This window comes from Kryptolebias marmoratus, linkage group LG8 (assembly GCF_001649575.2).
Source record: "Kryptolebias marmoratus isolate JLee-2015 linkage group LG8, ASM164957v2, whole genome shotgun sequence".
NCBI classification, from domain to species: Eukaryota; Metazoa; Chordata; class Actinopteri; order Cyprinodontiformes; family Rivulidae; genus Kryptolebias; species Kryptolebias marmoratus.
Genome location: NC_051437.1, coordinates 7888014 through 7913716, shown reverse-complemented (window position 1 = coordinate 7913716; position 25703 = coordinate 7888014). Strand labels below are relative to the sequence as shown.

Below are 25703 nucleotides of genomic sequence, written 5' to 3'. Positions count from 1 at the left end.
CAGCCTGAGGAACCACCTCACCCAGCGCAATGATCACTTATATTCAACACGCAGCAACACCCTCTTTCTACCAAGAAGCCTTTAGGATTCTGTGGGCAAAAACATTTCTACAGAGTTGTTCTTGTTTACATGTGAGGCCTGACAGACGTTCAGCACGGCTGCACGTGTTTGTTTGTTTCAGCTGCAACCTAATGTTTTGTTTCTCCCCTTGAGAAATGCTGTACGGTGAATTTCTTCGAGATTCCTTGACTGAAAAGCTTACGTGCTACCGATTAATAGGAAGAAACCTTAGGTCGTGCTAACATCAGGGTTTGTACTGACAGAGAGAGTGGAGTTTGTATATGTGTTCTTCTAATATGTGTTTGGATCCTCCTTCAGCTCCAGCGAACGTCCACAGAGTCTCCCGTTCTGGCGCTGAAGGCCCATGAGCATCATGTTGAGAGGAGGGATGTCCACAAGAACCAGCTTGTTAATTTGACTAACCTGGTAAGAGACGTTCCAAAGAAAAGGATGATCAACTCATAACCTGAGAATGAGACTTTGGTTTCGTGTCCCTCAGATAAGGCAGTTAAGTTGTATTAAGCGTGCTGATTTGGATCTGTAGCCCTGCTTCTACCAAGCTCTGGGGACTGGGTAATTAAATTATGATGTCATTCAAAAGGAAGGGTCAGAGGGCACAGGCTGGTCTCACTGTGGTGATTACCATTGAAGACATTTTTAATAATAGTGAAGCAAAAGCAGAGAAGGAAGGAGACCTGTGGTGCATTATTGACAATGGTGCACTGATAAGTCACTGACTGCTCTCAATGTTTTTGGCCTTGGTTGTTATCTTACCAAGCCCCCCTCACACTGATCCTCCCTCCTGCAGCAAACTGCTTTATCTGTGTCCATTTCTGGATAGCTTTGTGCACCAAAGAGATCTTTGTCTCCCACCGCTCTGTTCTGTTTGTTTATTAAACGAGTTTAGTGACGCTAGAACGTAAAAAAAACCTTTCTTTACTTTCACCCATGTCTGCATTTTTACTTTCTTTTTTTTTTGCCGAAGAAGCCAGATATGTTTGTTTAAAGTCATTCTTTCTTAATGTCTCTTTGTGTTAAACGGTGCTTGGCTAAAACTGTCAGTGGAGGTCATTGGGAGAGAAATCCAGTGAATTTCAAGAGCTGAGTTACGCATTGAGCAGAAGACTGGTTCTAACTGCTCTGGTTATCATATCTGTTTGGCAAGGATAAAAATGCTTTGTTTGGATTGTCTTGTAGCTCTTTAAGCCAGTATCTCACTGAGCTGTGACTGTTGGCAAACAGCATTCATGTGAAAAGCTCCAAAATGTCTCAAAACAGTTGCAGGGGTTCTCGATTTCCTTGCCTGAGTCGCAGAGGCTTGCTGTCTTTTCACTTAAATTTTATACATGTTCAAAAAGTTTGTGCGGCACATTTTCTCTCCTAGTCATAGAATTGTCACAGGTGTTTCAAACCTGTTGTTCAAAATTCATACGCATGTGATTTGTTTGTGCTTGATAGTAGACTGGAGGAACATATGGAATTGTCTTAAAATCAATTTAGGGAAAAGGCACTAACTATTCAGACAACTCGATTGGATGGCATTTGGACTGGCACTATGCTAGGAAATTAAAGCAATACAAAGATTTAATTTAGCAATGCAAATTCTTAGTAAATGCAAGGTTAGAAAGTGTAAAAAGGTCAAATATTTACTACTGGTGTACAGTCTTTCTTGTAGGTAGGTAGGTAGGTACATTTATTTATATAGCACTTTTCAGCACAAGGCGACTCAAAAGTGCTTTACAACACAGCTGTAGCCGTTGTAGCTGTTCTTTGAAACATTTCTGAATATTTTCATATGACAGTTTGCACAAATTTCTGGCAGAAATTCTGCTCAGCATTGTAAACCCACGATGCCCTGTTTTTAAATTATAAAATAGGGCTGCAACAAACAATAGATGAATAATCATGTTTTCCCAAATTCCTTTCCAATCAGTCATCATCTTTATTAATAAACTATTTGTTTATCACCAAGTTTGGAGCCAAAGCAAAGATTTGTTTGTTTATTTGTAATCAAGATAATCTGTAAAATGTGAATTTTTCTGAAACTTTAAAATGATCAAAGGAACTGGCCCATTAAAATTTGGTCTGGATCCGGAGATAGGGCATTGTGGAGAAGAAGAAGAAAAAGAAGAAAAAAAACAGCTTTGTGAAGAGATGGTGCTTTCAAGGCTAAATTTAGAGTAGTTTTACAAAGTGTCGGCCTCCACAGGCCCCTTTCACACAGCAGCAGTGCTGTCGCGTCAGAATGTTGTTTTAATAAATTGTGGGAACAACCTATAACTCGCATAACTCCATTAGGGAGGATATGTGAGATGTGGGTCTGAGGAATCTTTAGACCTCAACTATTCATGTAATTTTCTCAGACATATGCGGCCTTGCTGACCAAATCACTGCACAGATCCACCAGCAGGAAGCAGACTGACATGTTTCCTTTCTGTCTCATTACTTTTTAAGTCTGTCTAAGACTGAGCCTAAAGGAACTGAGTGGGTTTGCTCCTCTTCTCTTGTGTTTTTCCTACTTCATGTAATAAGTAAACTTATACTCTTCCCTCAGGAAACCCAACAAAACCTCTCAGTTTAGGGGTGGTCTAGCTGCAGCAGCAGCTCCACAGGACAGAGTGTGCATGTTTTAAAACGTTAAAAGCTGCATTACTGGGATTTAATTAGGATTGTGTATTCTACAGCCTTGAGAAAAATGAGCTGGTTTTAGTGGTTGGGCAATAATGTGGCAAGTGGTGCATGCTGCATTTTTACAGTCTCATGACATTCCTTCAGTCTAATTCGAAGCAGGCGAGGAATAGGGATAATAACATTGGGCTCTTTGTTACATTTATGGAACCTAAAACATTAACGTGACTGTTTTATTATATCTATTTGTTTGCCTTCTGAAATTTCATTTGCAGCAAGTTTATGTCATCCTAATATGTTCTTATTCATGTACGACATTCTCTGTTTCCATAGTCTTGCTCTAATATGGACTGCTGGACGCTGCAGTGTAACGTGGGTCTGCTGGAGAAGGGAACGACAGCCATCCTCAAAATGCGCTCCCGCATCTGGGCCGAAACCTTCACTGAGGTTAGAAGAATCTTGCCTTTCTGGGTTCTGTACATTAGTTTACAGCAGGGGAAAACACTGCACACTACAGGTTCATCTCTTCGAACTGGTGCTTGTGTATTTTCTCATGTCAGACTCTGGCAGGAACCAAAGAAAGTGGTTTTCTTTAATGCTTTAAAAAAAAGAAAAAGTAAATGGAGTTTCAAACCAAATGCAAACAAAGGCAAATGGCTGCTGTAGTCAGTCTCTCTTTTATGTTTGATTGACATTGACAATGGCTCTAAATCAGCGACCAGACTTCTCAGTTTCACACAGTTGACTCAAGATAGTTGGTTTCTAAAAGTGTAGATTGGTCCACATTAGTGTATTATTCTTTATGTTGGTGTAAAGCCTTCCTATCTTATCTGATCCAGAGACAAATTTGTCCCACCTTCTGCAGATTGTGACATGGAGTATGCGTGATGTATTGGAAATTCATTATCTGGTAGTCAGAGCCACTCACATGACAAGAAGCCTTAGGAAGCTTTAAGATGGACTCGGTCTGTGTCTCCACCTTGTGTAGCTTCACGGCACTACATGCATTTCTAATTTGTTTTATGTTTTTTCTTTCAGAAAGCCTACAAACACAATGTGCTGGAGTGTCTGGCCAGATACAGTGTGAAAAAGATGCCATATGCAATCCTGCCTAAACATTTCCCAACGGGACACAAAAAGGTATTTTAACAGGTTTAGTTTAGTCATTCGTTAAGCTGTTCTTTCCTTCTGGTCCACTTTATGCTGAGAAATCGTTCTTCACCTTCAGGTGGTGACCCCAGTGGTGTGGAACAAGCCCGACATTGAGAACTCAGTTCCCCTGTGGATCATCATCTTGGCTATTTTAGCTGGTTTACTGCTTCTGGCTCTCCTTATTTACGTCCTCTACAGGGTCAGTGGAAACTCTGTGTTTATTAAAGGCATTGCAGGTGAGCTGATCAGGTTAGGGCTTATTCCTGTTTTCTTTTCTTCTTTACAGTTTGGCTTCTTCAAGCGATCTGTACCTTACGGCACTGCCATGGAGAAAGCACAACTCAAACCACAGGCTGCCTCTGAGGCCTAACTGGCCTCTAAAATGCCAAGAACCCCCCCCCACAATATCTGGCCGTGTGATTGCAATGGAGAAACATGATGGACCGCGATCCGAGAGCAGGTTGAGAGTTGTGTGAAAGAAAGACTACTAGAACTCCACTGTGCTGCACTAGAGGAAAACAAAGACCCAAAGATCTCCAAACCAAATGAATGTTTTTTTTTTAATTCTTTAATTTATATACATATATTTTTTGTCAGTTTGGGATTGTTATCAAGTTGAATATTTCTCCATGTTTAAAGACTAATTTTGGACTGTACAACAAACTGCACAGGTGACCAACAGCCTATGCTTGCAGCAGCATGTTGTAATTACTTTTACAGGTTCTTGTGATGGAGACCTTGGTAACACCCATTTAACTGCCTTTTATTGGTGCTAACGATCTGATAGGAATCGGCCACGTGTTGCTTGTGGCCTCTGGGAGCTGTGAATTCTGCTGCCTGATAAGGCCTGAAAGTTTTCAGATGTTTTCTGAGCACACAAAATTAGTTTACAGCGTGAGGAGAAACGTTAGCTGTCTACAAGCAACAATATATCCAAAGATGTTTAATAGTCGTAACTTTTTAATAGCTAAAATTAAGAATTTCCCTTAAGTTAAGCCCTAAGCTGTGTAGCCCAGTGCATGCTGGGATAGTCCCTGCCACCCTGCACCCCTAAACAAGAAAAGCGGGTATTAAAAATTGCATAGATGGATGTTTCTCAGCTGTTGATGAAAATGCTCACTTTCTGCCTCAGGTTGGTGGATTGTGTGTTTTGCACTCAAAGGAAATCTACTGATATTTTTCCTATAAGACACCAAAGACTCACTGAGCTTCCTTTGAGTTCCGACTCTGATTCCTACTGAAGACTTTAAGTCCTGTACGCTTGTTCTCAGTTTCCAAGTTGTGTCGTAGACTGGGATGGGACTGGAACCACCACAGACCTGTGAAACCTCATGCAAGGCCTGAAGCAGTGTGGCGCTTCTGTCAGAAAGAAAATGGTGTTCTCAGAAATGTCTCTACTCCTGATTGGTTCGGGCTCATTCGGAATAAAGACCACTTGCAAGCAAGAGATGCTTAAGGAGAAAGCACCAAGTTGATGACCATGGTTTGATGAAATCTTTAACAAAAGCAGGACAATCAGCAGTGATGTAGCCTTGACAGGAGGCTGAAGATGGATAGATCCCTTTTTTCAGCTTACGGTGTGTTGCTGAATAAGATACTGTATTTTAAAATGTTTTATGGGTAAAATGAATGAGAAACAGCCATCATCAAAAAACCAAAAGGCTACAGGGACTGAACAATATAATATTTGTGTTATTTTGTCGTGTACATAGGGTTTTACGTGCCTTAAATGTAAATACTTATTGTCTGGGTTAGATTCTGGGATGTGTGTGAGTGCGAGACTTTGAGCGTATCTGTATTTGTGTGAATGTTATATTTAAGAAAGTTGTTTTTGTGTGTGTGTGTGTGCGCGTATTACATTTCCCATTGCCTAGTCCTTTGTAGCTTGAGATAATTGAGGTTACAGTTCTGGGTTACTATTGAACGCAAAAGTTTAAATACCTCTAACAAAAGGGTAAACAACTAGGCACTGGGAACTACACGTTGTTTGAAAGTGCAATATTTATATTTACTCTTTTCTTTATGTATGTGCTATTCTTTGTTTTCTGTTTTGTTTGTGATTGCTTTGCGACAAACCAGAACTTTGTGTGTTAAAGTATGCAATGTAGGCTTGAAGGAGTAGTTCAGCCATTTCGATGTTGGGTTCTGTGGAAAAGTCACAAACAAATAATATTGTACCTGTTGTAGAAATGAGTTTATTTCCGACAGGACTGATGAACGATGTCTAGTCTGAATCCATCCAAGACCAAAGTGGATTGCTGCTGTCCTAAAGCAGCTTGAATCTCAGACATTTCATTGTGGTATAAATCTTTACAGTCTAATCAGTTTGTGAAGACCTGGTTATTTGCAAAGAATGCTATGATTGTTTGCAAGCAACTGAAATGACTGTGTTATGCAAAATTACATTATAAAGAAAATAAATTTTAAAAAGTGTCCACATGAGCTGCTATGAAAATTTGAAGAATGGAGTTACTTTAGGATGCAAAATCCATTGGGAAGGGGGCTCACCTGCCAATATTAACATCTTTATGCCTTCTTAAAACAACTTCAGTTTTCAAAATTTCCTTATTCTTCATGTGGACGCTGTGTTATAAACCCTTACAATGCCATCAGTTTTGCATTACACAATTATTTTGTTAGAAATATATTGAAATTCCTGCTGGAAGTGGCCACGGACTGCACCGAAAGTGCTAAAGCGAGCAGCTGTTGCTATTAGCACTTGCAATTTGTCATAGGCTTCTATCTACAGATAAAACAAAAATCTTGTTACGAGAAATTGATGGTGCTGTAATGGTTTATAAAGTACCCAGTGCGTGACTGTTTTAAAATTTTGGAGACTAGAGTTTCTAAAAGAGAGCAATCCATTTTAGTTTGAGCTGCATTCAGAAGTGTCAGAATTAAACCTTTTCTCCAAACGGAGACCGTTCAAAGAGCTATCTAAAACAGGTAAGATACTCGTTTTTCACAACTTTTACACAAAACCCCACTTCAAACTGGCCGAGCATTTCCTTTAAACCCTTGTGGGTTTCTGGCTTTTCATGTCAATTCACTTTTTCACTACTGGCAGAGTGAAAGCGAAACAGATTTTTCCCACTTCACATGTACTCATCACTTCACTGGACTGAACCCTCTCATTAGCTCACCGTTTTTTTTTTTTTTTTAAAGCACAGACTGGCGCAGAAACGACAGCCACCATCAGCGTGTCTGAGCTGAGCTCGAATGTGCTCACATTTACTTTCTCTGTTGTTGCAGCTGTTCGAACGCAATAATTTCACATAATATACGTAATGCATTTTTTAAAACTTTACCAGACTTGTTTTTTTGCCCGCCGATCAGAGAGTGATTTATTGTCACACAGGCTATAAAATCCCCAATTTGGTTATGGACTTAAATCCTTTATCACGCTCATTCCCTGCATGAAAATTCCTTCCTTAACATGACAGCCCATTATTTATAATGTCGGGGTCATTTTCCCCTCATGGTTCCATCAGGCAAAGGCACTGGTAATTATTTTTTCTTCCTTTTATAACATGTCTTTGCCCACTTTCACTCTCCGGGACATTCGAAAAGATGCTGTACATATTTGTGACGAGGAGAGAATTTTGGTGTGAAATTTCTCACCCCATATTGGGGAGGCCTTGTTGTGCCAAGTGGATGGTGGCTCTTTGAACATAAAAGAAAAATTGTTGCCTGCTATTGTTTGTACTTTAAATAAAGTATTTCCCCTTTTTACAAATGTCCGGGTTTTCATTGAAAATACATAGATGGGAAAATAATTTATTTAGAAAACAACATAGTATGAAATTATGTGCATGTCAATTAGTGGCCTTACTGCCCAAAGATTTATGACACACTATATCACCTTAGGAACAAAAACACAGGCGTGTAGTAAGCTAAAAAATATATTTATATATTTGTGGCACAGATGTGTAGCATGTGTCAGCATGAAAGTGTCATAAAAAGAATATTGACACCAGACAGTGCAGTACTTTGTACATATTGTTACATTGCCTTTTTAAGGTGGTGGGAGTTGGGGGGGTCGTTACTGTTCATGCTGCACATTTACACTCTCAGTGCTGTGCAGTGCAAAGACAAACCTTCACTGTGAAGTCCAACATCCCCTAAATTACAGGAAATTTCCATCACACATGTATCTCCGAGAGCGTTTCTCTATCTGAGAGTGTGAAGGTTTAGTTCTTCCTGCTTGAACCTTGTTCTGTGCTTCAGATTTAGATGTTGTCGGGTTTTCTGCTCCTGAAGGCCAAAGTCTCATGATTCCATTGTTCTTGATAGCTGCGTGAGCTTCCGCTGGTTGTCGATCACCTTCAGGTTCTGGATGTAATGCCGGATGTTGCTGGGAGTGCGCAGAGGGAAGGCGTGTTCTGAGCCTGGTGGAGAAGAGGTGGAAACCATGTTTTTCTCTGTGCATTTAAATGCTGGTGAGGGCAAATCAGAACTAGTGACACAAAACGATTGAAAAAACTCAAACTGCTCACAGGGACAACAGAAAGATATACCAGTAAATAATGCTACAGCTTACTTGTAGATAAACGTGTAGGACCTTCCAGAAATATCCGATCAGCCAGACCCCTCTGTGGAGATGAAGGCACTGCAGAGGAGAAAGAAAATCGTTTTTTTTCCCCACCCCTCTTCTATATAGAGCAAACCTCCACCTCTCCAGCCTCTTACTTACCATAAGGTTGGCTTCTGCATTCTCGTACAATTTTCACTGTCTTGGCAAGCATTCGCTATGAAAACAGAAAAAATAAGAAACATTTCAAGTCATGTTCTTTACTGATAGTGGAACAATATCTGCAAACAAGCAGAATAAAATTCCTAAATGAATAAATAGAATCTGCCTTACCATTTTCTCAAAATTGACCAATTTGTCCAGACAGTCTGGGTTGCCCTCGTGGATGAACGTCATGTCTAGGTGTTAAGAAGACACAATGAGTATCCTCATGGTTTTAGTTAAAGTTGTTTTTGGATTCATAGCAGCCTGACTGCTGGTATTTATTACCTTTCAGCAGCAGAGGCATGAAGGGGATGTAAGGAGGACTGAGTTTAGTGACAGCCAGTCTATAGGCCCTGTGGTTGCGTGAAGGATCCTAACAGAATGAGAGAAAAAAAGCAACACCTAAATGCTTTATGCAGTACAACAAATTATCAAGACAAAAGGTGCCTTTTAGCATGAGATGGAAGAAGAAAATGTTCAAATCAAGGCATTAATAATCTAATGTAATGAGATAAGAGTGTCTACCATCATTCTCTCATAAGTGCAGTAGACTCTTTTAGTCTTGCTTGGTATTCTCTGTGAAATAAAGGCAAAATGTTTCACCAGTTATTTTAAAACCCCTTGTAAAATAAATGTGATGCAACTTTTCTTGTCATCATAATAGTCGCAACCTGACCTCCCAGGTCTTGTAAAGCCTCTGCACCGCACTGTTGCCTAAACCAAACATCACAGCAAAAAACAAGTTGAGATTCTTCTGATCCTTTAACCTGAAACGGAGAAGAGACATGATTGTGAACGGACAGGTTTCTGACTGACCAGGTGCTGCTAAATACAGTAGTGAAGAATAAAGGGTAGTAGTGACAATAAAGTCATGCAGGAAGCCGTGTGAGCAGAGAAATATGCCAGTACTATGAGATGAACTCTTTAAGTCAAACTGATCACTGCGGCTATTTTCATTTGAGCTTTTGTTAAAATTTCAGATACAAGTACAAAGGATATAATTTTAGGCAGCTTCACTGACCAACAATGTTGCATTTAGAAAATATACAAAAACGACTCATGGATCAAGGGTGTTGCCTATTGATTTCAAGGTCACAGGATTAATGGTCAAGGTCACAGGTGACCCCTTTGTTATCTCTGCCAAGGAGGTTTTGTTTTCGGTCGTGTTTGTTTGTTTGTTTGTCTGTCTGTTAGCAAGATCACACGAAAACTAATGAACAGGAAATGGGATTTTCACAAAAAACCCTCAACTGATTAAATTTTGATGGTGATCTAGGTCATGATTCGGATCACACTAGTTTTTAATGACGCAATGGCCTTGGCAGATGTTTGAGCTCTCGGATCGCTTCTAGTAAGGAATGCTTACAACAAATATGCTTTTAATTACACATTTGTATAGCTCAATAGATTATGATAATAATTGTTGCAATTTACCTTGATGATAGCAGCATTTCTCAAAAAAAAAAAAAGGTTTACACCTCCGCATCCTTGGACCCTCTACACATTTGCAAGTCACCCACGCCTATCCAACAGTTTATTTTTGTCTTCACAAGCTGAGATATTTATGAAACTCAATGAATGTTTAAATGAAACACTTTAAAGGATGTGTTCTGTCCAATTCTGCACATAAAATATGTATTTTTGAAGTGAGGGATGGGTTTCTAACAAAGTTATGATTAAAGGGACTTAAACTCGTTGTGGTTTGTAGACATGTCCTGTCCAAAAACTTTGAATGACAGTTTTCAAATACAGCATTTTTAAACTACTCACATGCAACAGCTCCATCCTCACTGAGAAGGCTGGATAAATTTGTCCTCAGTAAATCTTTGGCAAATGTCTCTTTGATACCCAACTCTGACCCTCTCACTTGTTTCCAGCTGGAAACACTTTGTTTTCTGAAAATGGGGTTTGTTTCTGGTATCAAACAGAATAATGTTTAAGCCTCAGTTAGATTTAGTTATCTTGGTAACATTTGCAGATAAAAACTAAACATATTTGAGGCAGATGGGTTTGCCAGTCACATTTTAAATTCTACTATTGTATCCCAGAACAAAAACTTATAAATACTGCAGAAATGTGTAAAAAAGACTTAAAAGTCAAGACCAATCAGTCTTCTTCTTTCAGCTGCTTCCTTTAGTGGTCCCCACAGTGGATCCTCTGCCTCCATCTCTCCCTATCCCAGCATCCTCCTCTGTCACACCAGCCCTCTGCAGATCCTCCTTCACTACATTGGGAGCCTTGTCCTCATTGAAACATTTAAGACCCGCCCGACAACTTTCGAAATGATAGTGGACCCAGAAGAGAAAATCTGGATATGAACAAAAAGACTAGGCTTCATAAATGTCACTTAAAAGTGCCAGACTAATTCATCTTTTATCTTATTTGGTGAGTACTTTGACCTGTTGCTGGTGCTAAAACAAAAGTCAAGAGAAATCTAAATCAACTAACTCCCCCATTTTCAGAAAAAGCTTGGTTAATGTCTAAAAGCAGAAAAGTGAAGCTGAAAAATATGGGATTTTTTTCTTTTTTTGGATCAGGACCAGACTGACTCCAAAAACATAGCCCGCATATCATGCTCCTTGTGTTGAGCTCTTACACTGAAGCAATCTTGATGAATTTCTTGAGCAGATTGGCCCGTTTCACCAGGTCCTCACAGAGACACAGCTCCGTCACGACCCAGTACTGAACTTCATTAAAGTGACGAACAAACCGCTCTAAGTTCGCTGTGATGGCACCTGGGAATTTGTGACGCCCAAAGATGTAGTGGACAAGCTCCACCTGGAGATGAGGGAACAGAGAGGGGAGGAAGGGGAGATTCAGAGTCCCAGATAAGGAAAGCTTTTACAGGTGACACAATGTACTAAAGGTAATCTGATAGAATAAATGGATTTATCAGATTATGAAAATGCCTACCCAGTTTCTTGTCTAATATTCAGTTTTGCAGACAACTAGGTCTTGCCTTGGCAACGTTTTTTTAATGTACAAACAGTTTTGTCAGCTAGTTTGCAAAAAGTTACCTCATGCATGGCAGTGAATAATTCCCAGTCATAGTTGGTGAGTTCAATGGCGACGTCTTTAGAGCTCATTTGCTCAATGAGGTCGGCTGTCCCCCGCTCGGGGCCCTGCTGCTCATTCAGGGGCCTCTGATAGAGAAGGAGCGACAAAGAGAGTGAAAGAAGAAAAACATCAGAAGAAAAAGGTCAAAGGGCACCCTGCTAGGCTTTTTAACTTCGTTATAGCTGTCAAAATTCATAATTTTTTCAGTGTTTATGGTTTATGGTTTTAATTTTAATGCTTTTAACACAGTTTCTTCATCATTAAATTATTTTTTTGGGGTTAATGTAACTCAAACTAATCAAGGTTTTCATAAAAATTGCATTTGAAAACAGCAGATATTCCTCACCTTCGTTTACAACTAAATACTGCGATCAGTTACGATCAGTTTTGGAAATTCTCCTGTTAGAGTTCAGAATATCTAAACACAGCTCATTTACAGATGATCTTAGCTACACTTTTCCTTTAACGCTCTCCACCACTCGATTTCCTTTCCCAGAACGACTCTACTTCTGTCCACTCTCCTCCTCCTAGCTTTTAGTCGCCGTTCCTTTTCAGAAGAAGAGAGAAGATCTTTACCTTTTCTATTTCGACCTGGTGTCTCTGATTTCTCTGTTCTCCCTCTGACTCTGTTTACATCTGGGAGATTATTTAACTGACTCTATATCCGTCGAGCACCAAGACTGTCCGAAGTGAACTTGTCAATGTCCGAAATGTAAGCAAGACTCATAATTGTTGGCAGCAAAATGTGGCAGCAGATTTTGTTAATTTATTACAAATTATGTGGTTGACTTTTGGTAGCGATCGATTTGTATTTAGTGGTTATTTTTTATCATAGATGATACACATATAAGAAAAAAAAACATTGAACAATTGCACATTTTGACAGCTATTATGGCTTTAAATTTAAAAATGTATAAAAGGTGTAGAAGGCACTCATTCCTCACCAGCTGTTCCACTTCACTGCTTGTGCAGATAAACAGCCTTTCGTTGAGACCCAGGGCAGTGTAGACTCCAGATGCATCCAGCTTTAACTGAGCTCTTTCTGTGTGCATTTACAAAATAATAAAATAAATTTAAAAAAAAAACCAATCAAATGTGCTTAATACTTTAAAAAATGGTAAAATTGAGCTGGTAAATATTTGTTAAACCCATTAGAAAAATGAGAAAATAGGTCCCACCTCCACTGGAGTTCATTTTAACCAGGACATGATCTCCACCTGGTTTGACTATAGCTGACATCACTTCCTGTACAGATGAGTTCACTGGGAGCATCAGAGACAGAGCTTTGTTGTCGGACTTGTAGATCTCATACAACACTGAGAGAGAGGAGACAGAACGGTAAGATATTCTGATTTGATCACTTTCTGGACACAAGTGCACCTCAGAGTGACTTATAGAATCATGCATAAAAATAAAAATAAAAAACTAATTCAAAATCCACACAAAAAGCCACATTCAAATAGCAACAAAATGGCAATAAATGCAAAAGCTCAGAATCTAAAAACAATAGGTTTACAAATAGATTAAAAATAGGTTTAAACATGTTTAGTACAAAACAAATTAGGGAATAAAATATACATTTTAAAAGATATAAATGGAAAGGTTTAATAATATTTTTTCACCCAAAACAAAGTAGACACATTGTTTTAAACTTATTTCATCAGCATTGTATTATACAGTTGTAATATATACTAAGCATGCATGATTATCAAATTTAATTCCACAAGTATACAAATAATGCAAATTCTGCAAATGGAAATTTACAGTAGTTATTTAAGTATATTTTTCTACTAAAATAGCATAAACCTTTAGTTACTTCCATCCATACCATTCTTGTAAAACTAACAGACTGGAAGTAAATAAATATATAAAAATAAATGTCTGTTTGCTTTTAACAGCAAAAACAAAAATAGAAAGAAAAAAGAAAAAAGACAAATAACAAAAGTAACCTTATAGCAGAAAACATGGACACAAAATGATAGTTTTTGCTTTAACTCACTCAGTCAGCTCAATAAAATGGTGACAATCACTTCAGGAACTTTGACATTTTTGTTAAATTCACACAGATGAACCACAACATTGAAATCATTGGCAGGATCATCTCATATAATTTTTATGACTTGGTTAATTTTTGTGAGAGGCAGAATATAGATTCATAAAAGCCACATATACAGAAGAGGTGTAACAGTAAATTACTGTACCTCAGGTCTAGGGGGGTCACAGTTTGGTACAAAAAGATCTCATTCATCTATTATAAATTATAAATTTTTATTCAGAAATCAGAGCAAAAAAAGTGTTTGTTTCAAATAATTTAGTCTAAACTGCAAAACAAAAGGCAGTACAGCATCATCATTATCTCTCCATACTAATATACAACATAAATACAATATTAAACACTTACAGCAAGCTTCTTAGCTAGCTGAATGCTGATGTGCGGTCCAAACAAGTGGTGCTTATTAAATGCCTGAAAGCGAGTAAATTTCGACACATTTGGCTTTCCATACATCCACTTCTTGCTGGTACGCTTCACTGCTGCTGCACTGAGAAAGCAAAACCTCTTTTTACACACTTTTGCTTTGTTTTGATGTTTGATATTTTGAATGCTTTAGATAGTATCTTCCTACTCATTTTCCGCCATGGCAGTTAAGGAAATATATTTAAAAGTACATCTTTTTAATAGATGTGAGTAGTGATCACCTCTGACTAGCATATTCTTCATTTGGATGCACACACCAGACCCTGACGCCTGTACCGTGACAGTTTGCTACGAATGCATGTACTGTCCCTCCCCTAATCCCCTAACATGCAGTAGCAGATGTCGTTGATGGATTGAGTGGGTCTGAGGGTTCCTCACCTTTATCCTGTGCTCTGATGGGCAAGACCCTCCCTGCTGGCTCCTCACAGTGTGAAAACCAGTCAAACTGCTGATTCTGTTGATGGCAACAAAATGACTCAGAGATAAAGATATTCAGACTGTTTTCTGATTAAGTGTATCTTTGACATAATACTCTGTCATCTCAAAGCATTTTCATGGAAAAGGGTTGCAGTTATGTGAAGCTCACCCTGCTCAGTGACTGATACCCATTCTCCAACCTGCCAAGGTATCAAAATGAAAAACAAAACACAGTGTATTTAATGTATTTGGATAGTATTTGGATGGACAGATATAAAAGTATATGTGTGCCAAAAAAAAGGCTCAGGTTTCGAGGAAGTGTTTACACTTTTGTTCTTCGTCTTTCTTTAAACTGTTCTTTCAGAATGCTGGACAACCGACCGTCAGCTGCCACCTCCTTCTTCATCCTCTGTTTCAGCCCAACCAAAAAAATAAAAAACACAAGTTATTCAAATACCCAAATTATCTATGTATAATTCCACTTCTATTGAAATTCACATGACGACTTGATGGATTTAAGCTTGTCACCTCACCTCTAAAAAGTCCAGCGTAACAGGGTCTTCTTTCAGCAGAAGGCTGTACAGCGCCACCCACTGACCAATCAGCTTCACTACCTTCTGCTTGGTGTTGAGAACATAGGCGTCCTTCTCCTGCTCAGAGCCTTCTGACAGCTCTGCCTGGTAAGTGCAGTGGTGGTTAAGGGTGCAACATGGGAAACAGGATTTGATCATTTCTGACTGTTAACGGTAGAAAAGCTGTATCTTTTCCTGAATCACAGGATATTGATGTAGTAAAGCAGCACAGAGTTGGCTGGAGGACATGAAGACTTTATGGGTGAGCAGAAAGTCATTGACGCAGGGATCTGCGGGGAGACAAGCATCACAACAAACAACTGGTCAGTTGGGTCTGAGCACCCTGAAATATTATAATAATAATTGTGTGGCAGCTCCCACCTATGGGATCATTCCCATTTGAGTCCAGCTTTATTGTTTCCAGCAGGTGTTCCAGGATTTTCTCAGGCGTTCCTGACATGACTGTGTACCTGCACAGAGAATACCACCAGAACTTTATATTTGTTTGTAAATGTTCTGGATGAGTTCACTGTGCTCCTTTGTGTTTAGTTAGCTCTGATTGTAGATTTGTAATCATAATAGGAGGTCACATATCTGTATCTTGTTTTAATTGAACACTTTGAACAATTTCTTTTTGTCAGTTAATGTGTGTTCAGGTTCTAAAGATAAAGTCTCAGTCAGACTATGATACATCTTTGTTTAGTGTTTAGGCATGCTTTCTTTTCCCTTTTGAACTTTGTACAAACTATTATAAGTTTCTGTAAGTACTGACTGATAAAAAAGAAGAAGCAAAAAAAGCTATTTGATGTAATCACTGCATGGTTCGTTCAGCTGACTACATTTACAACTGTGTGACTGTAACAAATTACATCGGGACCTGAGGCCTTTCTGGGTTGAGTTTGCATGTTCTCCCAGTGCATGAGTGGGTTTACTCCAGGTACTCCGGTTTCCTCCCACAGACCAAAAACATGCATGTTAGGTTCATTGGTAACTCTAAATTGTCCCTACGTGTGAATGATTTTTTGTCTCATTTGTCTCTATGTGTCCCTGTGATGGACTGAGACCTGTCCAGGGTGTCCTCCGCCTCTCAAACAGTGACTGCTGGAGACAGGCATCAACTCCATGACCCGGAAAGGAGAAGCGGGTAAAGAAAATGGATGAATGTTTGTTTGCACTGACACTTATATGCTTGTTTTATCAAGAAGACAACTGAAAAAATTAGTTTCTTAATTAAAAACACCAGTGAATTTGAACTTTAAGCAAATATTAGATGCCAGATTAATAAAATATGGCAAATATTTATTAAAACTCTTCAGTCAATCTTATAGGTTGCTGGAGACATTTGTGCTTTCTTGTGTTTTCACAGAAAAAAAGAATCTCTGTTTAGTGGAAGAAAAAAATCAAATTTTGACTGAGTTTTTTAGACAAATATTCATGTTTTAAGTTTTTTGGCAGCTTGTGCAGACGTGTAAAAGAGTAAGAAACAAGGAAATTGTGTAAAACGAAGAAAGAGGTAACCAGCAACTTGTCTCACCTTCAAATTTGCTAACATACTTCAAGACTCTTAAGCCAGCCTTCGTTCACTGTTTAAGTCTATTTTTAGAATGCCAGACAAAAATCTTTGTAACTTTTTTCTATTTCTGTCATGATATATCTTATAACCGCTTCTTATCAGAATTACACAACATATTTGTCCAAAACCAGATGTAATTTTTGGAACAACTGAACCCTTGTTTGCTTTGTGACAGCTGTAGTTTGTCAGATTAAGTTTCTCACTTGCTATTGGCTCCAGCTCCTTGCTCAGCTGAGTCTGCGGTTTTCTCCAACACCAGCACAGTCTTTCCATGCTCCTCCAGTCGCACCGTGTTAGCCTCCACATCCTGGAGGAAGGGCAAAAACATTTAAAATTTCTGTTAGTGGTGAACACAAATGAAATCTGCAGCTTTTAGGCCATATGCATCTATATGCATCCCGGTTCTAACTCAACATCACTGACGTCGCAGTAGGAAGTCATGGTGCCGGACACATAGGAATGAGGTTGTCAAACAAACCTTGAGGATTCGGATGAAATCCTGCTTATCAACACGAAGGAAGTGGCAGTTGTCTTCTCTTAAGATGATGGTGGCAGCACGTGGCGCATCGTTCAGCAGAGCGAGCTGCCCAAAGTCCTCCCCCTCATGCAGAGTGGTCACAAGACCCTGAGTGAATGCAACACCATCAGCATCATAAATAATTTGATTTAACTTTTATGTTTCTTTGAAAGCTGCGTATGGATTTACCTTTCCGTGTGTGATCACATTCACCGAGCCTTTCCAGATGATGTACCAGGAGGTGCCTTTATCCCCCTGACTGAACACTGCGCAACAGAGAAGAGCACACAAATTAGTCATCTACACAAATCTCAGTCAAATCAAGTTCAATTTATTCATGAGCACATTAAAAACAACAGGTGTTGACCAAAGTTGATGACGTCTTGATGTGAAAGGACAGGCTGTTCTAAAGTTTATGTGCAGCTACAGCAATCTGGTCACACCAGAGTAAAGGTTGTTACAGTGGTCCAGTCTAGAAGAAATGAAGGCACAAATAACTATCTCAAAATCTGAAAATGAAAAAGCAAGTTTTCCTTAGTTGGAAAAAAAAATATATCACTGCATTTATCTGTCATTTTAAGAAAAGATGTTGTCAAAAATATTATCACTTCAAAAATGACCAAACCAACTTGTTAAGGTTATCCTTAACAACATCCTGAGAGTCCAGTAAAACATTCAGAGGGACTGTGGAGGTCTTTTTGAGAGGGACATTGAAATTGAACCAAACAGCAACATGTACCCTACACTGAGAACAGAACGGGTCCAAAAATGAACCCTTGTCAGACCCTACAGATGAGAGGAGAAGATAAAGAGAGCTCCAATATAACAGTAAAGATCCAGCCTTTAAAGCAAGACCTAAACCACTTCAGAGCTGTTCCTTTAATCCCGATACAATCCTCAAGACACAAGAATGTTGTCACATCACCATCAACTACAGAACCCCCCGAGTCTGTAATTAATAAAACCTTTTAAAAGAGCCAATTCTGTACTATGGTGGGCTTTAAAACACAACTGAATCATGTTAGTAATGTCATTTGTGCCTAAAAAGGTCTAGTGTTTTCAAAATATTTCTATTTTTCCAACACTTCAAAAGGGAAAGGGAGTTTAGAAAATGGGAACCATGGCAACCTTTCAATGGTAAACCACTGAGCACAAAGAGAAACAGGCTCTAAATCAATGACAATGGAAGACAGTTTTGTGAAAGTCAAGGGGTTATGAACAGGAGGTGTGATATCAGACCTGATGCTACTGTTTTAACTCAACAAAGAATGCTAAGAAATGTTCACACATTGTTTCAGTCCCTGGGAGGCCGGTGGGGGTGTCGGGATTAATGCTATCATTAATTGTCCCAAATAAAATGTTTTCGGCAGATGTTATGGCAAATCTCCTTCATGATAGATATCTGACAAATATTTGATTTTGCTGCTCTAACGACTTTCTGATATTTTGACAGTGCATTCCTTAACAAATCAAAGAAAAGCTGAAGTTTATCCTTCTCACAGTGAATAACCATGACAACTGTGCCTGCAGTGAACCTTTTCTACATCATGTTGCATTAACTTTCATATTCAATAGCAGATGGGCAATATGAAAAGCAAAAAAAAAGATATGATGACCTGCTTTCCCTCGGTGATGAGACATGAATCAAAACAACAGGAGTCTGAATATAAAAAATGGTGTATATGAATGCTGCTTTGACTAAATGTAAAAGGATTGTATGCAGAAAGACATCAGGGGACTGAACAGAGGAACATCACACTCACACACTGTTCCAGCTTTAGTATGGGATTCAAAGACCAGCACTGCAGCCAGCTCCTTACGCACCTATAAACCAAACAAATGAACACATGAGCCTCTGCTGCGCTGCAAGCTCCTGTTACAGCCACACTTCAATGCCTAGATTGTTTAAAAAAAGTTTTAATGATGTTAGGATAAAAACAATGACTGACTGAGGAGGAGAGGTGAGCAGCAGCCTTCACATGGAGCAGCTCCTCATAGATGACCTCAATGTCCTCAGCGCTTCTCTGACTGGGGCTGAAAACAGGACAAGGCACAAAAAACAACAATCAGTGATCTTCCGAGATCATGACATCTCCTAGGTTCTTTAATGGTTGTGGTTTTCTGAGCTTTACAAACTGACCTTTTGCGTAGAATCATGGTGAGCAGAGCGTCTGGGCCCAGCTGACACAGCAGGGACAGAGCTTCCTGCAGCTCGTCCTCCATGTCTTTCTCATTTGTCATGTGGTTCAAACCAAACTCAGAGTCCTGGAAGCGGTAGAACTGGGAGTCCTTGTCATGGAAGTTCAACTCGTGTTTTACTGGACAGATACACAACACAGAAAAGAAGAAAAACTAAAATATGACAGTGTTCAAGTGATGACATAAAACAGATATTCGAAAAACAAACAGGCTAACCAACAGTAAAGGAGAAAAGGACGTTTCGACCTTCAGGAAATTATGTTTTTAAATAGGAACCTCATGAAGCTAAATACATGGTAATAAGCGCAAATTCTTCCTGAGTGATTTCCTTCATGTCATGATGAAGTATTTCTGTCCTGATTGGAGTGGTCACTATCAGGATGGCAGATCTTCACCAGTCAGTCAAGTTTCTACTGAGTACTACTGAACCATTGTAAGTCAAATGCATGCTATTAGTGAAAATCAAACTTTAGAACAATCAAGCACTTCTGGAAAATCTGGAGTACAGCCACAGAGATTACAATCAAAATATCCTAAGAATACCAAATTTGAGAGGAATAAAGCTTCCTTTATTTGAAGCCCTGAGCATGTATTAAATAATAACTTTAGGGGAGAATTCAGATGCTGTGTAGTGGGATTGTGTGGAGTACCTTTGAACAGTAAATATCTTACCTGCAGTAGACAGAAGTTGGCGTGATCTCGGTTTCGAGAATCAAAGGCTACTCAGAGCAGGACTCATTCATGAGAGATTTTCCACAATCTAGACAATTCGAACCTCAAACATTTTATAACCACTCAATAAATCTCCATGATCCTCCAAACTGAGACTGATCTGACTGCTGCCTATGGCAGATAAGATACTGACTCCACACAACCCCACTTTATAAAGAAATCTACATATTCCTTTTAGTGTCTTTATTCGGGCTGATGGACAAAATGTCTAATTTCTAAAATCTTTGATTTAAAAAACATGAAACGTTTATAGTTAACATGTCTACACAGTGCGTCATTGTCTGTTTTAAGACACTAACAAAATCAGCCATTAATGTTTGTGCTATGAAGCTGCAGACTGCCACCTACAGTCTCAAATATCTGTTGCAAAAACGTTAAGGTATACAGGGACACAGAGGGAATTCATAAAAACTGAAGTAGGACTTTAAAATTCAGCTCTCTACTTCTTACCATGAACAAGGATTCCTTCATCCACCAAGACCTGCCACATTCCAACTCCCTGACTTCTTGACTGGAGGCATTCGCTCTGTTTCATCAACCAGTCAACAAGTTCCTTTCCTGAGCAGCATTGTCTGTGAATGAAATGTAACATGTTACATGTCGTAAAGCTTGCCGGTGTACTCGTATACAACGATAAAACGATTTACATTGCTGGCGTACGCACCTGTATGTTTTCAGGTGATGCTTTCTATCTCGGATCAGGCCAGGGTTCTTCTCAATCATGACACTGTACACGGATCTTGCTGCTTTTACAATGCGATCCGAAAGAAACTAAATGAAGATGAAACATTAAAGTTAAGCAATGAAGCTATGTATGTGTTTCTATGAGAGAAACTTTATGTGTTGTGTTCCTCTTGATGGGGAGGATTTGTAACACAGGTGGCCTTTTTTTATTGTTACTGAAAATGGCAGCTTCTGTGACGTCGACAAACACGTTGGCAAAAGAAGCAAATGTTCTGACAAATGTTGGCTTGCAAGTGAAAAGAAGGGACACACTTTTGATTGCAGCTCCCCCCCCCCCCNCCGGTGTGGAAATCATGTGTGATGGTTTGTAAATCAACAGCGTGAGTGGAGATTTCTGTAGGTGTTGAAGTGTGATGTAGTATGTGTGTGTGTGTGGGTTGCAAGGGGGTGAGAAAGTGTTAAAAATGGCTTTGTGAAACTCTCCCACACCTCACTAAGTTTCCAACTCGCTCTCTGGCTGGTACATAACAAACTTTTAGTTTCTGACCACCCTGAATGTTCTTCTCTTTGAACCCCCCACCCCCCCCAATTCTGAATCTGAGAAACACACATTTACACACACACAGAGGTGTGTTACCATCTCTTCAAAAACACTTGCATTCATTTCCTGGAGATTTATCAAAACCATAACAATGACTTTTTCAACACTAACCAAATCAAACCGAGTCATTCTGCTCCTGAAATGTAGTATTTTATATTCTGGGGACTCAAAATCTGTTCCCAGAAGTCCTCACAATGAGATCAGTGTGTAGATGGACTTCGGCCATCATGATGTGATTTACAAAAGTATCCACACAATTCAGTGAGGTCTGGTTTAAAACCTAAAAAAAAAAACTGCAGACGAGGGTAAAAATCCTGTTATCCACTCATGCAGAATAAAACTTATGTAATACAAGAAAGAACTCGGTTTGAGTCTGTATTTCCAAATGCAATTTAAGGCCTAGCTTTCCTAAAGAAACGCATATCTCCTGCCGCCTTTCAGGCCTGGGTTTTAAACTGAATCATCTTACAAAGAGAGCGGACAGAGCTGTGGTTGTTCTGGTCAAACCTCATAAATAACATTATGCACAATCTCAAGCAATATTGTGAGATTGTCCAATATGTGTTAGCACTCAGCATAAATAATGGGTATGACTATCAGCTACTACCACCCAAAATTTAGCTAAATATTTGTAAAATTGACTAAATTATAGCAATTTTGGGTTTCATAAATTCAGTTGGCTGTGGTGGCAATCTTGAATTGAGTTGACTCCAAAATGTAATCAGTTGTGGATGTTAACCCAGTGACTGTTTTCTCAAAGTTTCATTAAAATCCCTACAGTATTTTATGAGCTGTTTTGCTAACCAACAGGCAGAAATGACTATGATGGCTAATGTCTTAAAAACAGATTTAACTTAAAGTATGTGTTGATGCTGACTCTCTGCTACTACCACACCAAATTTGAGCTCAAAATTGTCTGAGTCATTTTTGCATTTGCTAAGGACACTTAGCTATGGCAGCCATCTTGAATGGAACTGACTCCAAAAGTTAATCACTTGTAGATGTATATCCAATGATTACTTTCTGAGAGTTTCATTCAAATCTGCCCCTTGATGTACGAGATATTTTACTAACGATACTAACAAACAAACAAGCACACATACACAGACACGCACGCAAACATTATTGCTACACCGTTATCTTTGGTGGCAGGTGATAAATCACAGGCCAACGATGTTTACAGTTCTTACGACTGACAGAGGTGGAAAGTGTAATTTTGCTCCTCCCTGCTTGACTCCCCCTCACACACCTCCTGCACGTCTTGTGATCACACAAGTGACTCAGACGGCTGCCTGCTTGTGCTTTGGATTTTCTTCAAGACACTCTTTGCCCAAGGTGGTCGTCTTGAGATGTCCATGAATTCCAACACTGACAATGTCCAATTTTTTTCCAAAGAGTTGAACTTAGAGGAAGAAGAGACAGGAGATCCCTGAATCTTTTTTTGTTGCCTCCTTTGGTTGACTGCAGGATGTAACCACCTACTGACCTCTGCCTTCCCTCCTGACCCCCACGCCTCAGTGACGTAAACACAGCCATCTCTCATTCATCTGGACGGAGGTCACACCACATCCCCATCAAGTCCAAATTCACATGAATCTACTAATTATAACCCAGACTATAACTTACTGAGAGTGGCACTGCAGAGCACACTTTAACTCACCGGCCTCACACTGGCTCCTTCCCAGACCTAACATCAACAACGATAATGTGGTCTGAGGCATCTACAACCTGCCCCTGAAGGAAGGCTCTGTGGAGTTCACCCATTTTCCCAGGGGCCCCATTTTCCCACGGGGACTCACAGAGTCGTATTCTCAAGCGTGTCAGCTCCGAAATGTATTTTGTTGATAAGGTGATTTTCCATTACCTACGTAGGTTCTTACAAAAACAACCTCTGAAGCCATAAGTCACTGAGAGGCCCATTCCTTGCTGTCAAACCTGGCAATCACGTAAACGTGCAGTGGGGGGAAACATTTGTTTTAGAAAATCTTTTCTGTTTAAGCATTTCACACTGCTGCTGGTTCTCTAAATGTAAATAGTCCACAAATACACATGTAATTTCTGATTTTGAAAAAAGCAAACATGTTTCTGGCAAGTACACCAACATGTAGGAGAACACACTCTCAGTTTATGTACAGCAACACTGATGGATGAGCTATCTGTAAGGAAAGGACTTTTATGACCTGGATCTATAATGCTTTTGGTGCTATTTTACAGTCCAGAGTGTACACTTGAGAACTAAAAACTGCTGGGCTTGTCCCTGAGAGTCATTCAAAATACATACTGCAAAGTGCTGCTCATTGTGCATTTTTTTTGTTTAAAAATTGTAGCATTGGCTGCTGGAGTCAAGCCTGTTTGTCTGCTAGGAAAATATCTCATAAACCAACCGTTAGATTTTAACAAGATTTTCAGAATGTAATCATTGGGCGTACAACTGATTAACTTTTGGAGTTGATCCAATTGAACATGTCCGCCGCAGCTAATCGACATTGTCCAGCACAAAAATGACAACTTTACAGACACTGAGCTAAAATCTGATGCGGTAGTAGCTGAGAGTCATTCAAGGTTTGACCAAAATGACTACATTTGAAGGATATACAATAAGCATTCTTTGAAAAATGCTTCAGCAGGCTTTTCATTTCTTCTGTTCTGTCTTCAGTGACTTCCACCTCAGCTGAAAGAGGAGTTTTACAGATAGAACCGTATGCGGTCTAATTTCATGCCTTTGTCTTGCTGGGTGGATGGATGATGAGTACAGCCTCACAGTCTCCTCTGTGGGCGAGACTCCCTCTCTCTGTGACCTTAGTGGGATGTTCTGTGTGAGAAGCAGCCTGAGAGGAACGCTGTGTGAGTTGACAGGCACCATGGGCCGACTTCTCCCTCATCTAACTCTGTGAGAAATTACAGAACCATGCTTCTGAAGGCAAATCCATCATTATGACACAAATGTGCATTTCCACGTCTTGGTTAGGATCATTTGATCAGTTTCCAGACATTTATGCTTTTTTTTCAGAGCAGGACTTTTGAGAAATGTACAGGAAGGTTCTTTGTGTTTAAAACAGCACGGCCAGTTTATTAAAAACAATCTGTTTTATCCAGTGTTGTTAGAATGTACGATTTTAATAAGTGCATTTTAGAATTAGTGCCGAGCAACCAGACCAAGCAACACTGGCCTCTTGCAGACAACTCCTCTATCCTCCCATTGTATCAGAAAAACACCAAAAAAAAAAGAAAAAAATTTATTGATTGTTTGAAGTTAAAAGATGAAGTTTCCATTACCAGCCAAAGGGAACACCACTGAACTTAACCAGAAGTCAATTTCCATGTGAAACCATCTTATCAGTGTTTTTAAAGGTTCTCTCTTTGGCATCGCATTGAAACAGGCAGAGATAAAGCAGCTCGGGGGTCTGGAGGTCCGTCTCAGAAGGACGGGCAGGGGACAGCAAGGTGCGGGCCTTAAAGTGTCCTTTAAACTCCATCTGACTGCACAGTCTGGAATGTGTTTTTAAGATTCGCTTGAGTAGTAGTGCAGGATATTAGAACAACAAAAGACCACATTCAGCAGTTTGAGAGGATGCAAGCGCTGCAAGTCTACATGTTGGCAGAGGTCAGCAGAGACCAAAGACTTCAGAGACACAGAGCTGTCACTGAGAGATGGTGGGGACATTTACAGAGACTGATTGTCTTTTTTTCTCTTTTTTCAACCTAATCGCAATGCCTAATAGAATAAATACATTTTAACAAGATACTGTTGCTTCCAATATTTCTTTCAGATTACACCAAACAATTCAAAGTACTTAAAGAGATTAAAGAGACAGTTCAGGTTTCCTGAAGTGAGGTACTGTGGAAAGGTTATGAGCAATTATTATGTCACCTGTTGTAGATAGCAAATTTTTGAGAAATAGGGACAATATCTTTAACTTTATTCCTGTCATTTGGTAGCAATTCAGTCATATTTTACCTTGTTTCATTTAAATGTTTTTCTATGATTGTTTAGTTTTCTCATTTTTTGTCAAAATGTTTTCCAGCTCCCTTTGTCACTCAATTTTTTACTCCAGCTCATCACACAGCTGCCTCACACTTGTTAAAAGTACTCATTGCAATGTCATGAAGACTGGTCAAAAGAAAGAAAAAAAAGGAAACATAATGTGCATACTTTAAAATTTATACCAATAGTAAATTAAAAGTTTGTGAATCTCTGTCAATACTACGTGTGTTTTGTTTACCTACCGAAACAGCTGAAGTGACTGGAAATGGGTCAACAATGGAAACATTCACGGAAAAGCCTTTAGGGATTGAGATG

At 39.3% G+C, this 25703-nt stretch overlaps 2 protein-coding genes across 3 annotated transcripts in view; one reads left to right on the top strand and one right to left on the bottom strand.

Annotated features, from left to right (window-relative positions):
* Nucleotides 1-7572, top strand: part of itga5 (integrin, alpha 5 (fibronectin receptor, alpha polypeptide)) — a 40040-nt gene extending 32468 nt beyond the window's left edge. The window contains exons 26-30 of the mRNA XM_017419188.3: nucleotides 379-486; nucleotides 3022-3135; nucleotides 3727-3828; nucleotides 3917-4039; nucleotides 4127-7572. Of these exons, the coding sequence (XP_017274677.1) occupies nucleotides 379-486; nucleotides 3022-3135; nucleotides 3727-3828; nucleotides 3917-4039; nucleotides 4127-4210 (531 nt within the window). The 3' untranslated portion in view covers nucleotides 4211-7572. The remainder of the gene's footprint in view (nucleotides 1-378; nucleotides 487-3021; nucleotides 3136-3726; nucleotides 3829-3916; nucleotides 4040-4126) is intronic.
* Nucleotides 7323-25703, bottom strand: part of rapgef3 (Rap guanine nucleotide exchange factor (GEF) 3) — a 30789-nt gene continuing 12408 nt past the window's right edge. For both annotated transcript variants that reach the window (XM_017419190.3, XM_017419189.3), the window contains 25 exons: nucleotides 20783-20889; nucleotides 20569-20690; nucleotides 19328-19505; nucleotides 19137-19221; nucleotides 18951-19011; nucleotides 17377-17453; nucleotides 17149-17295; nucleotides 16874-16977; nucleotides 15479-15567; nucleotides 15309-15387; nucleotides 15059-15209; nucleotides 14852-14934; nucleotides 14695-14725; nucleotides 14487-14562; nucleotides 12811-12948; nucleotides 12577-12674; nucleotides 11593-11718; nucleotides 11172-11353; nucleotides 9252-9342; nucleotides 9101-9151; nucleotides 8861-8948; nucleotides 8705-8769; nucleotides 8534-8588; nucleotides 8381-8449; nucleotides 7323-8228 (listed from right to left, as the gene is read on the bottom strand). In XM_017419190.3, coding sequence (XP_017274679.1) covers nucleotides 8110-8228; nucleotides 8381-8449; nucleotides 8534-8588; nucleotides 8705-8769; nucleotides 8861-8948; nucleotides 9101-9151; nucleotides 9252-9342; nucleotides 11172-11353; nucleotides 11593-11718; nucleotides 12577-12674; nucleotides 12811-12948; nucleotides 14487-14562; nucleotides 14695-14725; nucleotides 14852-14934; nucleotides 15059-15209; nucleotides 15309-15387; nucleotides 15479-15567; nucleotides 16874-16977; nucleotides 17149-17295; nucleotides 17377-17453; nucleotides 18951-19011; nucleotides 19137-19221; nucleotides 19328-19505; nucleotides 20569-20690; nucleotides 20783-20889 — 2472 coding nt within the window. In that variant the 3' untranslated portion in view covers nucleotides 7323-8109. The remainder of the gene's footprint in view (nucleotides 8229-8380; nucleotides 8450-8533; nucleotides 8589-8704; nucleotides 8770-8860; nucleotides 8949-9100; nucleotides 9152-9251; nucleotides 9343-11171; nucleotides 11354-11592; nucleotides 11719-12576; nucleotides 12675-12810; nucleotides 12949-14486; nucleotides 14563-14694; nucleotides 14726-14851; nucleotides 14935-15058; nucleotides 15210-15308; nucleotides 15388-15478; nucleotides 15568-16873; nucleotides 16978-17148; nucleotides 17296-17376; nucleotides 17454-18950; nucleotides 19012-19136; nucleotides 19222-19327; nucleotides 19506-20568; nucleotides 20691-20782; nucleotides 20890-25703) is intronic.